At 41.6% G+C, this 17,587-nt stretch overlaps 1 protein-coding gene across 1 annotated transcript in view; it reads left to right on the top strand.

Annotated features, from left to right (window-relative positions):
• The window catches only part of WRNIP1 (WRN helicase interacting protein 1), a 42,671-nt gene that overhangs the window by 20,129 nt on the left and 4,955 nt on the right, over nt 1–17,587 (top strand). The window contains exons 4-5 of the mRNA XM_039319706.1: nt 15,680–15,903; nt 16,374–16,529. Coding sequence (XP_039175640.1) covers nt 15,680–15,903; nt 16,374–16,529 — 380 coding nt within the window. The remainder of the gene's footprint in view (nt 1–15,679; nt 15,904–16,373; nt 16,530–17,587) is intronic.

Below are 17,587 nucleotides of genomic sequence, written 5' to 3'. Positions count from 1 at the left end.
AGGTTATGGGGCGGAGAAGAAGTAACACTGCTTGTCAGGCTTAATATAATGTCACAGCTGTGTTTACAGCGACTCTTTGGCTGAGTTTGGGAGGCTTTTGTTTCTGAATGGAATGTAGATAGTAGAAACTATTTTTTTCCTCCTCCTGTTCAGAGTTTTGTGTTTCACTATCCATTTTGTGCATGTGAGTATTTCTGGGCATATGCTAAATAAAATATAATTTAAGTTGGTCATGCCAAGGCTTTCAGGATTTAGCATTGGTGGCCCTTTTTACTAGCTTACGGCGGTCTCCCAATGAATGTTCAATTAGAACAGGGGTAGTCAACCTTGGCTCTTTTATGACTCGTAGACTTCAACTCCCAGAATTCCTGAGCCAGCTAAGCTGGCTCAGGAATTCTGGGAATTGAAGTCCACGAGTCATAAAAGAGCCAAGGTTGACTACCCCTGAGTTAGAAGGTACACATTTTCCGCATCTCTTTTCTCAAAATAAAGAGATTTTAGTGAGCTTGTTGCTGCCGTGTGGTACTTCACCAGCATGCCCTATGTCCCATGTGGGGGCGCAGTGGTTAGAATGCAATATTGCAGGCTAACTTTGCTGACTGCCAGCAGTTCGGTTCTCACCAGCTCAAGGTTGACTCAGCATTCCATCCTTCCGAGGTCGGTAAAATGAAAACTCAGATTGTTGGGAGCTATATGTTGACACTGTAAACCACTTAAAGAGACTGTAAAGCACTATGAAGTGGTATATAAGTCTACGTCCTACTGCTATTGCTATGTATATGTAGGTCAGCCCAGCTCCACCAGTGGGATAAACATGAATAAACTGAAGCATGGAAAGGTTATAACCTTACTCAAGGTTATATAATCAGTAAAAGAGAGTGGTTAAAAAAAAAGGAGAAGCCTTGAAAAGTAGTGTCTATATCACCTTTTCGCTTGCCTGGGCCGCAGTGTTAAAAACACTGGAGGTTTTTAAGAAGAGATTGGACAACATTTGCCTAAAATGCTATAGGGTTGGACTAGAAGACCTCCAAGATCCCTTCTAACTCTGTTATTCTGCATTGAATGAAGAGGAATTGTCTTGGGCCATATATAAAATATATAGTTTTATAATATTAAATCACATAATGTTAAAAGTTTACAAACTTGTAGGGCCACGTTACTAGCTGTCCAGGGTTACATGTGGCCCATAGGCTATGGGTTGGATACGCTTGGTATGTATGATAAAGCAGATATTAGAGCTACCTTGCTGTGGCTTCATTGTACAATTCCGTAGTATTTAAAAGTCTATTGTGTAAGGCCAATTATAGGAAAATATCCTAACAGATTATGTGTTTAGCTGATAAGATTTACATGGAAGGACTTTTTGAACTAATGCTTGGCCTTCAAGCATCACGCTGGAATGAAGTTATGAAAAGTTGGCTGCCATACCGTTGTATCCAAAGGAGTCCTCATTTGTAGTAACTGTACGTTACTGTAAGGTACATAATGTTGGCTGCAATTACTGCCAAATCATTTTTTGCAAGTTTCACAGTGTATTCTCTTGGCTCTTGTAAATAGATGAAATGGTCTTCAAGCAATTTTCATATTTTTCTAAATGTTAATTTTATTGTGGTTTAAACTTTGTTGCTGATGCATTGGGATCTGGCAAGCCTCCACTCTCCTAGCCTTCCAGAAGACGTTAAAAAGCTGGCTCTTCTCTCAGGCGTTGGAATAAGGTGAGATGGGATCCCAGCAATTACAATTGTGAATCAGTTAGGAAGTGTTGCTTGGGGCACCGGCATTCATGTTTTGGCTTTTTGTGTATTAGTTTTACTACTCAGATGGGTTTTATTATGATTTTGTTAGCCACCCAGAATTGTGGTGCATAAGATAGGCGGATAGCGAGACAGATAGACCACATTTAATAGCAATCAAAATAGCTCAGTAATATTTAGTATATTCATTGCCTATCCTTTGCTCAGAAAACCAAACAGAAGTGAATTCTACTACACACAATCCCAAACATTGTGATGGAAATAAATTATTGAATAGAATCAATCTAAATAGATTCGATTCTTTTTTAGTCTGCTTCGTTTTCAAGAAATGTGATTTAAAACACTGGGGTGATTCAGATAAGAAATAATTGTTAAATAAATTATTGTGGGAAACTGGGGCAAAACTTTCATAAAGTTAGGGAAAAGACATATATTGCCAGTATATGTCCTCAATATTTTAATAGTTTTTTATTGATGCTTCGGTGTATTGGGATATTTTACTAGATTTTTTTTAGCAGTGTCATTTTATTATTGTCTGGGTGTATATTATAAACAGCCATAGCCCAGTTTGACTGGGAACAGTTAATTAGTGCAAGAAAAGCAATAATAGCTAAATGTTGTTTTTGCAGGTATCATACATTTTAAGGGACCAGTACTAAGCAATGCAATAGGGCTTAGAATTATAAGAAAAAGGTAAGAAATATTTGCAGCTCCAAAGTCAGGCTAGCTGGTAGTTTTAACCACAAGAGCTCGCACATAACCTCGTATAAAGAAAACTTACATAAAATGTTTTATAGAGGCATCTTCCACCTGTCAGATTAGCAAAAATGTTTAAAAATATGTCTAGTAAATGTTGGAAATGTAATCAAAATCCTGATACATATTATCACTTGTGGTAGACATATGTTAAAGCAAAAAAAAAAAAAAAAATGGACAAAAATGCATACTTGGTTAGAAAAGATGTTAGGGAAATAACTTTTAGATGTTAAACCAGAACTTATTTTATTAGGTATAATTCCAGAAAAAAATGATAAATCAAGTATATATTTAACATTACATGTATTAAAAGCAGTGAGGATTGTATTTGCTCAGCACCGGAAAACTGAAAAAAAAAAAAAACATTATTGGATGAAGAGATAATCAAGAAAATACTGGATTATACTGAATTTGAGAATCAAAGAAAAAGAAATCACAGAATGTTTTCAAACATGGAACTTATTTTATCAGTGGCTGGAAAAACGAGATAGAGAGTAAGAATTTAACTTATTACTAAGCAAAAAAACCAACCCAGACAACATGTTGTTCATTAAGCACTAATGAATCGTAACAATAGAAAATTATTAAAATACTTTAAAAATAATTTAAAAAATAAAAAAGAGCTCTCACATAATCTAGACATAAACTGTTTGTTTCTGTTTCTTATGCTTATGCAACTAAGTTCCAAGAAAGCAGGAACTGTGGGTTAACCAAAATTGCATGCCTTGCTAATAGAAAAACCAGCTTAAAGGGCGAAGGTGATTTAGGAAAATGTCAAAAAGGGGAACTGAGCAAGGGGTGGGGAGGACTGTAATTTAGGGAAATTCCAAAAAGGGAAGAACTAGGAATTGTGGAAAGATTGTGAACTTTGTGGTCCTTGTCAAATGGGACTGCAAGGGAGGGATTTGTGTTTCAGGCTGAGGGAATAAAATGCCATTGAATTCTATTTTGAGGTTTGCTTACTTGCTAGCCACCCGCTCCTGCAAGAACGTATTTTTCAATAAACTGCTTGCTGTTTCGCTTAATGACTCTGTCAAATTCTTGAAATCTGAGTGTGTTTCTCACATTAGAAACGCAAAAAAATAAAGAAATACGACATGGCCAGAAGGTAGACTTCTAAGCCTTCAGAGCAGACTAATATAAGTGTCCTCTCTGCAATACAAAGGCTAGGAAGTTGTGTGCTGTGAGCATCCAACTCTCATACTGTTGTACCCATAGATGCGGCACTATATTGTCTGTAATGTGTAATCACAATCAACATTGATAGTGAACATCTCAGAATATAAAGTGGGATAGAAAAAAAATTAGAAGCAGTGAGATTACTAAACATTAAAGGAGCCTTATAACGAAATGAATCAGACATGACAAAGGAGCCAGAAATAATGCAACATTTTTGTACGTAGCCAGGTTGTTAAAAATATGTTTGAAGGTCTTTGTTCCTGGACAATTCACAATGAGATTTTTTTTTTTTTTGTCTATGTCTTAATAAGGTCAATCTGTAAATTAGTTATGTGTAGCAGACATGATCAAAAAAACTATTAGAGGGGAAATCATTTATATAGAGGAGGGACTAAGTTCTACAGAATTCCAGTCCTAATTTCAGAATGGGCCCAAATATGTTTTTATGTTAAGGTTTTATGTTAAGATTTGAGCATAAAACTCTGTGGTTGATGAGCCGTAATGACACCAAGATCACCTCAGATGGGCTCCAAGATCACCTCAGATGGGGACTGCAGCCAAGAAATTAAAAGACGCTTGCTCCTGGGGAGGAAAGCTATGGCAAATCTAGACAGCATACTAAAAACCAGAGACATCACCCTGCCAACAAAAGTGCGTATAGTCCAGGCCATGGTTTTCCCAGTTGCAATGTATGGTTGTGACAGTTGGACCATAAGAAAGGCTGAGCATCAAAGAATTGAGGCCTTTGAACTATGGTGCTGGAGAAGACTCCTGCGAGTCCCTTGGACTGCAAGGCGTTCAAACCGGTCAGTCCTAGAAGAGATCAACCCCGACTGCTCTTTAGAAGGCCAGATCCTGAAGTTGAAACTCAAATACTTTGGCCACTTAATGAGAAGGAAGGACTCACTAGAGAAGGGCCTAATGCTGGGAAAGATTGAGGGCAATAGAAGAAGGGGACGACAGAATGAGATGGCTGGATGGAGTCACTGAAGCAGTAGGTGTGAACTTAAATGGACTCCAGAAAGTGGTAGAGGACAGGAAGACCTGGAGGAACATTGTCCATGGGGTCGCGATGGGTCGGACACGACTTCGCAATTAACAACAACAATGGCACAGTGGTTAGAATGCAGTATTGCAGGCTAATTCTGCCAGCAGTTCAATTCTCACCAGCTTAAGGTTGACTCAGTCTTCCTTCCTTTCGAGGTCGGTAAAATGAGGACCCAGATTGTTGGGGCCACTACGCTGACTCTGTAAACTGCTTAGAGAGGCCTGCAAAACACTGTGAAGCGATATATAGGTCTAAGTGTATTGATATTGATTTGGGGCAATAATTGTTTCATAGGACCGAGCGAGTTTTGTCCCGATGTTTTATTCTGAATATCATTTTGGCTACACACTAGCATAAAATGGTACTTACACACTAAAGGCAAGTACTACAGACTAAAGATAATTATTTGTATTTCTCAGCGATTTGTGAAGATAGGCATAAACACTGATTACTTCTGTGGCAATCATTGACATGTCTTTAGTCATTGAAAAGTTTATTTATTCAGGCAAATATTGTTAATGTGCCAGATAATGCATCCATTAACTGGTGCATTAGCTGTGTTTTCTTATCCTTTAGTTGACATTCCACTTGCAGGTCAACTAGTGCTAGGTCCTGGGGTGCCCTGTCTGTCACTGTGTATATTTTTGTCTCTAGTTATCATTGGTTACAGGATATAAACATCAAGACTTGCTGTTCAAGATGTCCTATGTTTAATTTTGGAGACTGGCAAAAATATGCAATTGTGCAAGTGAAAGCTGAGAGTGAGGAAAATTTCAAAATAAATAAAATTGGGAGCTAGATTAGATTAATGCCTTGCAATTGTTACTTCGCATAGGTAGAAAGAGCTATGGCTGTTACCTCCAGACAGTAATAAAATGACACTGCTAAAAAAAATCTAGTAAAATATCTCAATATACTGTAACATCAATCAAAACCTTAAAATGTTGAGGACATGTCCCATTAAGAATGTCTTCTGTCTTCTCCCTAACTTTATGTCCCAGTTTTGTCCCAGTTTCCCACAATTATTTCTTTAACAATTATTTCTCTTTAACAATTATTTTGAAAGATTTATCACTCAAAGGACTATCTCAACAAACCTAACATAAATATGAAGCTTTATCATCATCCATCATTTCAAACTCAAGAACCATAAAATCATCTGTTCAGGTCATAGAAAGCAACTCAGTGCAAAATCCAGAACATCAGTATAAAAGCTTGAAAAATAATTTTGCCAATGAATATATCTGTTACTGTTTTATGGTTGCATATGCATTTTGAGTTCAGACCAAAAAGATGGAGATCTCTTTTGGTTTTATTTGTTTATTTTTTTTTTTTTTGCAAGAACCTTTTAAGTTCAGACTCTTAACTGACTCATTTCTGTTTTTAACTTTTTAAAAATTGGGCTTTAATTTCAGACAAGCACTGTGATCTGATCTGTACTTGCTCGGCTCACTTTGCTTTTAAAAATAACCTTTTAGTCAGCTTCAGCTCATTTACAAACTTAGTGGCATCTAAGAGATAGCAAAAGGACTGCAGCCTAATAATCTGCAGAAGCGATATGAAGCAAGTAGGAAAATTCAGTCCAACAAAGTGCTTTTGTGTTTAATACCATGGGAGTTGCTATATTTTTTCCTAAATCACGTGGGAAGATACTGCATAAGAGAACTGCTTCACTAAGCTTGATGTTCAGTAAAGACCATAAACATATCTGGATTAAAAGTAAAATAAGAAGCAGCTATTACATAATATTCCCTGGCCAGCCATGATTTAATAAGGCTATTCTGTATGTTGACAAGGATGAGAAAAGTGAATTGGCTTTCTCTCAGTTATTGATAATTTAGCATATTCCTCTGTCAGACACAGAAATCTCAGTAGTGATATAATTGTCTTTACCTAACATAAGAGAAAAGATATGTGAAGTTATACTAGGTGTTTTGGCTATTCTGCAGGATCAGTCAAACCTGTGGGGAACTGGTTTTTCTTATGAGAAAATATAGTTATCTTCTGGTAAATATTGTGCATTGCCAGATGACATCTAGTATGTATTTAATATAAATATTTGTATTTGAGAATAGAAATACAAATATCTTTATAAACACAAATACCCTTGAGAATATGAAGATGAAACACAAATGTTCTAAATTAGGCAGCTTACAAATAACATTTTTAAAATTATGCATACATATGTATATATGCTTTCCTTGAGATATATACACATCAAGGGATCTCTGATCCTTCCCATAGAGCAGGCGTCTTCAAACTTGGCCCATTTATGACTTGTAGACTTCAATTCCCAGAATTCCTCAGCCAGGCACGCTGGCTGATGAATTCTGGGAGTTGAAGTCCATAAGTCATCTGCTATCTGCAGCTAGCAGCTCGGATCGCAGCAGAGGCTACGCAGCTAACAGTAAGTGCCTTTTACGAACGGGGGGAAGAGGGCTTTACTTAACGTGGCGGATTCTTAAAAGCTTCTCCCTAGCAGGGGGCTTTGTTCCTTTCTCTCCACCCCCCCCCCCTTTTCGGCTTTGTCATCAATTTTGGAGGCACTGAAAGTGCGCGGCCGCCATTTTGACTGCGTGCTCAGGATGCAGCCGCCATTTTGAGAAGGTCATCAGGCGCAGCCGCCATTTTGTAGGGACCTTGTGTTCCTTGGAGCTCTATTGGGGCCTGCTTTGATTATTGCCTTGGCCTGCTGTGTCAGGCCTGAACCGGGAAGAAATATTTCAACAGCATTTCTGGGTAAATTGGTGTGTTATCAGGAGATTCAAGAATGATTACATCATTGTACTCGCATTATTGTTCTAACTGTTCACTGAGGCCCAGGTTTACATTTCCTTAATACCTGTGTGAGTGGAGGGAAGGGGAATTTTATTTCAACCACCTGTTCCAGTTAGTCTGTGGCATTTTGTCACAAGGCTTAGACAGGCAGTTCTAGGAAACTGTCTGGCTGTCCTTTGCCATTGCTGTTGTTCAGAACGAGGATCAGTTTTCCATCTCTGACAACTTGATCTGCGTGTTTGGATTCCCCCCACTTCTGGATATCTCCTACCCGGATTATCTAGACTGCAATGGCAGACAGTTCCTCGCCCCAGGCATACCAAGGCTCTGGTATTTCCCCCGCACAAACAAAGCGCAGATCTACTGATTTGGATGCGGGGGGAAAGAAAGAAAAAAGCCAAGACAAAGCACATTTCCACCAAAGAGCCTCCAAGGCAGCCGAGCGAGAGGCCTCGAGGAGACATCAGGCGCTGGAGAGGGAATTCTCCAAAGCCCAAAGGCTCATGTCCAGTGAAGCTGAAGTGGTTCCTCCCCGTTCCATTGGACAATTCTCCATTTGAGCCTCCATTTGCGCCTTCATATGATGCCCCTCGGGCATGGTCTCCTCAGGGGAAACTGAACAGGGTTGGTCCCCCTCGTTTCTCATCTTCTTCTATACAGCAGGGTCCTGAAGCCACATATGTCCCAACGGAGGTTGAGGCTAGTTCCATGGAACAACGAGATACGTGGTCTGGAAGCTATTTCAGACATTCATGCACCATACATTTATGCAATTTATGTCATATTCTAGGAGTCAACAAGAACCCTTGCAACCACCATCGCCTCCGTCCATCCCACCTTCTCAAGTGGGACCTGCCACAGTCCCCGGTTCTGGCATCTCTGAGACTTCCTCCCAGCTAGGCGAGGAGGGGTCAGTGGATCCGGAGATAGCCGACACGCCCATGTCAGAGGATGAGGAAGCAGTGCCTGAACAGGTGTCAACTTTGTGTCTTTTTGACCCTTCTCTTTCAGATCTCTTCTTATGAAGGCCTGTACCACTGCCAGCCTCACTTCGGCACAGGAAGACAAACCTTCCACCTCCACTGTTCAAGAGTCAAACCGCTTGTTTGCAGGACAGATTGTGGAGGAGAAGCAGATTCCTTGTCCGTTTGTTTTTTCGTACTACGGTAGAGAAACAGTGGTCATCTCTGGCCACATTGCCATCTCCCAATAGTACTGAAAAGAAACTTTACAACGTTTCTTCTTCTTTTGCTTTCCTTTTAGAGGTGCCTGCTGTGGACACCTCTCTGACCTCTTTGTTTTTTCCACTTCGGCAATTCCAGGAGATATGGCTGAGGCTCTGAAGGCAGAGGACAAGAAATTCGAGTTATCTCTTCGCCGAGCTCACCAGTCATCGGCATGGGCGATTAAGGCTGAGTCTTCATCGTCCTTTTTTCACAAGGGCATCAATCATGTGGCTCCGCGAACTCCAGGCTTTCGTTCCCCCTGACCAGGTTTGGATACATCAGCTTCAGAGTACATGGCAGACGCTTCCCTTCATTCGGCCAGGTATTCCACTAAATCTATTACAGCCACAGTTGCCTCTCGTAGACTGTTGTGGCTGAAACAGTGGCAGACCGACTTAAAGTCCAAGTGGCACCTGTCGACGGCCAAGTACACACTTATTTGGTTCAGTCCTTGAAACACACATAATTGAGGGCAAAGACAAGCGTAAGATCCTGGCGCATCCCTCCAAACGGTCAGATAGGTGGCCCCAGCAAGAGTTTCGCAGGCAGACTTTCCGTCCCAGTAGTCCCTGGGAGTGGAGGCAGCCTTTTTGGGCCGGGCAGTCCTGGGATTGGTCAAGAGGCTCGCAATCCTTTTCCCCCAGACAGGATCGTCAACAGGACTGCCAGAGCATCGGAGCCAAGGGCCAATTCCAGTCCAAACGACCCTTCCGGGGCTTGAGGAGCCATCCCTACAGGCGGTCTAAGTGACGCCAAGGAGGACTCCCCCATAGGGGGTTGACTGGCACTGTTTTGCGACGTTTGGGAGGTCACCACCATCGACTCTTGGGTCAGAGAGACCAGAAAGTACGGTCTCTCTCTAGGGTTTTACTCACCTCCTCCAGATCATTTCATACAGTGCCCAGTATCACGAAACACAACCAAGACCCATCTCCCATTTGTCAGAGATCGAGGCCATAGAGCTGGTACCACAGGATCAGATAGGAGAGGGGTTTTACTCAATTCTGTTCATGGTTCCCAAAACCTCTGGAGGAGGGAGGGTGATACTGGACTTAATGGTCTGAATTACTTTCTGACCTACAGAAGGTTCAAGATGGAGACCCTAAAGTCCATCTTGGCCAGCATCAGAAAAGGGGATTTCTTTCCTCCATAGACCTGACAGAGGCATACTTACACATCCCGATACTTCCAGATCACCACAAGTTCCTGCGGTTTTGTTACGTGCACCGGCATTACCAGTACAGGGCCCTTTTGGTCTCTCTTCACCCCCAAGGGTTTTCACAAAAGTTTTGGCAGTATTGGCGGCCCACCTCAGGATGATGCCAGTGCGCGTGCAATGCTACCTGGACAATATCCTATAGTGCAGTCCAGCTCCTTCCAGTCAGCTCAGTCAGACCTGGAAATCATGATACATACGCTTCAGGTTCATGGGTTCTCAGTGGACTTCAAAAAAGGGCCACACGATCCACACAAAGCGCCTCCCTCATCTAGGGGCGATAATAGATTTAGATCTTGCAAGTTTATCTTTCACAGGAGCGTCGGGTCAGATCCGAAAGCTCGTCCACCAGGTTCGGAGAGAGAAAGCAGTGCCTCTGGTCCAGCTGTCTCAACTCCTTGGAAAGATGGTTTCTTGCATGGGGATCGTCCCGTGGGCCAGATTTCACTCCAAAAGTCTTCAGTGGTTCCTTCTTCCCTTCCAAAAACGGAATCTAAGTGCTTCTACCAGTAAGGTCAGGGTTCCTCACCACACTCTGTTATCTTTCCTATGGTGGGCTTCATCCGCCATGACCAAGGGGACCATTTTCAAGGAGCCTCCCAGGCTCACCTTGACTACAGACACCAGTCTGTTCGGTTGGGATGCCCATCTTCAGACTCATCTGGCTCAGGGACAGTGGTCCCAATCGAGTCTAGATCACAACATTAATTGGCTCGAACTCAGAGCCACACAATTAGCACTCCGCCGGTTTTCTTCCTCGGTGTCGGGAAGACATATCTTGATTCTGACAGACAGCTTTGCAGCCAAGGCTCGTGTCAACAAACAGGGAGGGACCCGGTCCTGGTCACTCATGCAGGAGGCCCTGAATCTAGGTCTGTGGACAGAGTGCACTTTTGTTCCATCAGGGCGGAACACATATCGAGGGAGGCAAATCGACAAGCAGACTCCCTGAGCAGGGTCACAGTAGTCCACTCGGAGTGGCGCCTGGACCTGGTACTGTTCAGAGAAATCTCGAGCAGGTTTGGCCATCCACATCTGGATCTCTTTGCCTCCCTGATGAACGCCCAACTCCCCAGGTTCTTCACCAGGTTTCCAACACGGGGGGGGGGGGCGGAGGGAATGGACGCTCTTCAGTGCAAATGGCTGGGGGGATCTGCTTTATGCCTTTCCTCCCCTCCCGTTGTTACAGGCAACCATCCACAAACTGATTCAGGAACAGGCGGAGATAATCTTAATTGCTCCACATTGACCACGGTGTCCGTGGTTTGCCGACCTTGTGGATCTATTGCTCTCATCACCGTGGAGGATTCCCCCAGACCGAGTGTTTCTCAGCCATGGGAATCTTCAACATTCAGATCCATAGTGGCTCCAGTTGGCCGTCTGGCACTTGAGCGGGAGAGTTTGGCTAGGCAATCCTATTCATCCAGGGTGATCTCAGTGATTCAAGCCTCGAGGCATTCCGCGACCAATAGAATTTATGACGCCACATGGAGGAACTTCTGCACGTGGTACACTAAGCAACAGATCAGGCTGCTTTCAGTCACCTTTCCTAACATATTGGAATATCTGGTGGAGGGTTTGAATAAGGGTTTATCACCTAGCACCATCCGCAGGCAGATGGCGGCCTTGTCAACGGTTCTTGCCTGTGACATCTTGGTTCTTCTATCACAACACCCGGTAGTTAGTGCATTCCTGAAAGGGGCGGTTAATGCTAGACCACCTGCGGTGCATCGCTATCCATCTTGGGACTTGGGGCTTTAGCCTCTCCTCCTTTTGAACCTCTCAGGTCTTGTTCTCTTCAATTTCTTTTCTTGAAAGTGGCATTCCTAGTAGCTATCACTTCGGCCGGGAGGATTTCAGAATTGGCCGCACTCTCAGTCAGGAGTGATCTGTGTATCTTTTTTGAGGGTAGGGTGGTCCTTAGATTGGACCCTTCCTTCATTCCAAAGGTTAATACATGGTTTCATAGGTCCCGGGATCTGTTTTTTTCCCCAAAACTTTTGTCCTAATCCTTCACATCATCTGGAAAGACAGTGGCATAAGTTGGATGTGCGCAGGGCTCTGCGCCACTGTGTCACGCGAACCTCGGCCTTTCGCAAGTCGGAGGCCTTGTTTGTGTCCTTTCAGCCCTCCGCCATGGGTTGGAAAATCTCTTTGACCATTGGTAGGCGGATCAGAGCATGCATTGCTTGGGCCTTTCTTTCTCAGTCACTTCCAGTTCCTACACACATGACGGCTCACTCGATGCGTTGCGCAGCTGCATCAGCGGCCTGGTCTATCCAGGCTTCGGTCGAGGTGATCTGTAGGGCAGCGACGTGGTCCTCCCCCTCTTCATTTGTCAAACATTACAAGATTGATAGGTTTGCAGCGGCGGACACTGCATTTGGTAGATGGGTTCTACAGCAAGTAGTTTATTCTCAGGGGACACAAGCCTAGACTTTTCCCTCCCCATAGGGACATGAGCGGCTTTGGTATGTCCCACCGGTGGATTCTACATTCATTATGCTGGAGAAGGGGCGTTGTCTTACCTGAACGCCTTTTCTTAGCATGATGATGTAGAATCCACACCCTCCCATTAGGGTAGTCTAGGCAAGTGTCTTGATTATTGGAGCCATTGCGCCAGACTTCGTCATGGATACTTCGCCTCATCAATAACTGGGAAGACACACCCAGAGGGAGGCATGGCTAAAGTTCTGACTTAGTCTCATCTGAGCAGGAAGGCTGAGATTACCCACCGGTGGATTCTACATCATCATGCGGAGAAAAGGTGTTCAGGTAAGACAACGCCCCTTCACATATGCAGGTGTTCCCCCAAATCTGCATCTGATGTGATTAGAGTCAAATCTAGACTTGAATTTTTAGTTGTTCTTTTATATTTTATTCACTAGGAAGATAACTAGTTGTATCTGTAGAAGTAATGAACTAAATATGCTAAATTGACACACAGATGTGAAGGAAAAATACTAAAATGAAGAATAAAGCTAAAACAGAACTGAACTAACAAACAGATAAAAAATCATTCAAATAATTGTCATTCAGATAATTGTCTAGCAAACTGTTGTGTCATTATACATAAAGTAACACCATAGTATATAGACTTGACAACTTTATTGAAGGCTGTTCTGTCTTAATGTATGGCAGGTTGTAGTGGCTGCTGAGTGATCCCAGGAAACCTAGCAGCTATTTTAAGGAGTTACAAACTGTATGAGGGCTTCCCGCTTCCTCCAGAGCCCTTTTTCTGCCTTTGAATTCAAGACTCTTCACAGCCCTAGAATATTCCTGCTTTTTTATCATTATACTACTTGTGTGATAAGCCACCTCAGAAATGGGCATTCTATAAAGAACTGAATACAGGTAGTCCTTGATTAACAAATACAGTTGGGATTAGAAATTCCATCACTAAGCAACATGGTTCTCAAATGAAACATTACATGATAACGATTGGCTTATGATTTCACTTTCACCATGGTCATTAAGCAAATCACCCATGGATGCTAAACATTAATGAGCCACCAAGTGGCTGAGACTTGCAATTTTACTGCCAGTTTCTCCAGTGATATATTGTGATGGTCATAAATGATGGCTGACTGAGGAATACCAACACAGTCCAGCATTCAAAAGTGCAAGGATTGGTTGTAAAGTTACTTTTTCAGCACCATTATAATTTCAAACGGTCAGTAAATGGGTGGTTAGTAAGTGAGGACTACCTGTAAATAGAATTTAAAAATAAACTTAAGAATAGAGTTACCCTGTGGTAAGAAGGGCAGCCAATAAAGTTCATAAATTAAATAAATAAATAACTGCTTGTCCATGCAAATGATTATTTATGTATAGAGTTGGGATTTTGTTCTGGTAAAGTACTATGTGATGAGATAAATCTCTGCTCCTAAGGGCACTTCTAGAGGGTGTGAAAATAAAAAGTGGGCAGAAAAGAAGGGGGGGGGAAACAGAAGCAAGAACAAGAATATCAGTTTTAAACAGCTAATTTTATATGATGTGTGTCCTGCCTTTATGTTGTACAACTTCTTATGTTGTACAATTTCTTCTCCTCCTCCCCTCCACTTTGTTGTGGAGGGGAGGATGGTTTGAGAAAAACTGACTGACGCAAAGTCATCCAGATGGCTTCCATGTCTAGAACTGAGAAGTTCTGAGTTTGTATTCTAGCACCAGAACCATTACATCAAACTGGGTGTGTGGGTGCTGCATTCCAACCAACAGCTCTAGTTGCTTGTGGTTCCATTGACATTCTTCCCCAAGTGAATTGCAGATCTTCTGGCAATGCTGGGTTCATTTGCAGTACCAGCACTAAAGATAATACTATCCCTGTCATGAGATTAGATTTGGTGCTGCTCTGAATATCAGTGGCTTCGTCTGCAATCCACCTAGCAAAAAATTCATAGCAACCTGGAGAGCTTGTGACTCATCATTATTGAGAAGAGAGCAGAAATCTTAAACAAGGCCACTGGATGGCAGTCTGCAAACACAGTAAGGATGGAGAGATATTGAAATTGCCTCCTTTACCGCCACAATGTAATCTGAACAGGGACTCTTGTGTTTGTGCTCTGGCAGTCTTTCACCAGTATTGCTCTAAGTATCTCTTCAGTTGCTTCACCTCCCATAGCTCCTTAGTTAATCAAGAAGCATTCCTGGATCAGCATGAAGAGCGAGACTGTTTGGCAGGACCCTGTTGCTTCTGTCAGTATTTCTTTATTCATTGTTTTTATATTCTAGCGAGCTACTTGGTACTCGAGCAGCCCAGCAAATTGTTGGGAAACTCCCAAGTGCCCATTCAAAATACACGGGATCCAGAAGGCAACTGGCATGGCCCTTCTTAATCAGTTCTTCCTTCAGAGGTCAGTAGTGCCCATTAGCCTCATGGTGACCAATAAATATTCTGATCCTGACAAAGGATAATGTCCTTCAACTTCAGATCTCACTCCAACCATGTACAACCATGTAATCTTCACAAACCTTATTAATTTTATTGGCTGCCTTTGAAAATTTTAGGATGATATTTTTTTTAAAAAAAATCTCGATGGTCAATTTTGTTTTTGAAGGATTAATTTTAAAATAAACTTAAGAGAACATGATTATCAGGTGGCATAATTTACACTGATGTTTCAGCACCTTCTCAAAGAGTTCAAAGAGGTCGACCTCCTTACTGGGCATTTATTTGTCTGCATGGAGGGAAAGAAAGGTAAACCAAGGTATTCTGTTATAACTACAGCCTGATATTTAGTTGTTTCGCTTTTTGTCTTTGTTCCTATTTAACAGATAGAAGACAACTAAATAACAACTAAATATCAGGCTGTAGTTATAACAGAATACCTTGGTTTACCTTTCTTTCCCTCCATGCAGACAAATAAATGCCCAGTAAGGAGGTCGACCTGTTTGAACTCTTTGAGAAGGTGCTGAAACATCAGTGTAAATTATGCCACCTGATAATCATGTTCTCTTAAGTTTATTTTAAAATTAATCCTTCAAAAACTGTCAGGAAATTTCTTCTTAGTTCTAGGTTGCTTCTCTCCTTGAATAGTTTCCATCCATTGCTTCTTGTCCTGCCTTCAGGTGCTTTAGAGAATAGCTTGACTCCCCCTTCTTTGTGGCAATTCCTGAGACACTGGAACACTACTATCATGTCACCCCTGCCCCTTCTTTTCATTAAACTAGACATACCCAATTCCAGCAACTGTTCTTTATATGAGTTATGTTTTTATTTCAGGTTATGTGTATGCATTGAAAAAACAGCAATAAATACTCTTGCCTACCTTTGTGATGGTGATGCAAGGACTGGGTTAAATGGGCTTCAGATGGCTGTCCAGGCAAGATTAACCAGCACCTCCCATCAGGATAACAACCATGAGTGTTCTGCTAAACGAGTGGTCATCACAGAAGATCACGTGAAGGAAGGACTCCAAAGATCCCACATTTTGTATGACCGAGCTGGTGAGTGGCACTTATAACAGTCCTCATGGCAGTACTGGGAAGGAATTCAGATACTTGAGTTAGCTGTGCATTTCTGTAGAATTGCTTTTGTATGTATTTTCTCTGTCAAAGGTACCATAACTTGTATGATTCATTTAGCTGTCTCTCTTATCACTGGATGGTGAACTAAGTTTAGGAACAAAACACAATGTAAATGAGCATTAAAATAATTGTGCAATCTTGAATATTGTAATGCGCTATAGGACCAATATAATATAATATAATTTGATACAATGTCCCACAAGAAGCATCTTAAATCTGGGAACAAAAAAAAATACTTTGAAGAATGCAACTTTTATCTCTCTTTAAAGGTAATGCAGGCATGTTGTGATTAATATATTCACTGGAAAAACAGGCATTTAAATTGCACTGCTACTCAGATGCATTGGATGATCTAAGCATTGTGTTGCTTTTGGTCTGTTTCTCAACAGGCGAAGAGCATTATAACTGCATCTCTGCACTTCATAAATCTATGCGTGGCTCTGACGAAAATGCTTCCCTTTATTGGCTTGCACGAATGCTTGAAGGGGGTGAGGATCCACTCTATGTAGCAAGAAGGTTGGTAAGATTTGCAAGTGAAGATATAGGTGAGTAACTCAAGAGAATGTGGGTTTCTATGGACACTTTCATCCAGCTGGCTCCTCAGAGCCATTCTAGTAGTTTTGTCTCCAGCTCTGCAGTCTCTCCCCCATGCTGCCAACTCAGCTTTTACTTACAAAACACAGGTAACAGTCTAATCCCATTCTTCTTCTTACAATATAGGGCAAGTAGAAAAACCTGTTTTCCAGGTGACAGTTCTTGAGATATTTGCTTTGGAACCAGAGTTTAGCCAGAAGTCAAATCAGCTCATTTTTTGAGAATTCCAGTTCTAATGTAAAGAGAAGTTCAGGCTATAACAGTCAACATTATACCATTAGGAGTCAACTGTTTAATAGATATCATTATGAAAAAGGTATTTGGTTCATTGAAACTGGAAATGTGCTTGCCTGTAAATCCACAAATTTACTGAATAGAGGTATGGCTCCCAAATTATGTTGCACTTACCTAGCACAGGTTTTTAGATGATGAATATGGAGATCTCCAATATCAAAAGCTAACTGATATTCTGACGGGTAATTTGAATATTCCAAGATGACAGAAATCTTTGCAGGCTGAGTCCCTGCATATTGCAGTGTTATTTCTTCCAGATAAAGACAGGCAGACTTGGGCTAACATTCCTCTTTCACTATGCATCAATAGTGAATGTATGTTTAACATACATGAAATATCCTAGTTTCATTATTTTGATAGCCTTTTGACAAAACGTCTATTTCATCAGAGATCCCAAATTGTGGGAAAGAGGTCAAAGTGAACAAAAATTATCTACCTGTTCTTCTGTGACAGTTGGCTTGAAAAGAGTAAAACTGGGGTACTCCATTTGAAACCAGAGATTGGAGGACCACAACTAATTAATGGTTGAAAGTCATTTTTTTTTCTCAGTTACTCTATGCCCCCATTATGTACTAATAGCTTTCCATCCAGCTGCCTTCTAATTTATCCCCTGAAGTGTTTTATTCCTTGGGTTACAAGTGAGCAGCAAAGGCTATGAATCAGTATAGAAATACAATACCACTTAGACTTATATACCATTTCATAGTGCTTTACA

Source organism: Crotalus tigris, unplaced genomic scaffold (genome assembly GCF_016545835.1).
Source record: "Crotalus tigris isolate CLP2741 ecotype Arizona unplaced genomic scaffold, ASM1654583v1 scf7180000023608.1681014, whole genome shotgun sequence".
NCBI lineage: Eukaryota > Metazoa > Chordata > Lepidosauria > Squamata > Viperidae > Crotalus > Crotalus tigris.
The sequence above is the reverse complement of the archived record's forward strand: the minus strand, read 5'-3'. Positions and strand labels throughout refer to the sequence as shown.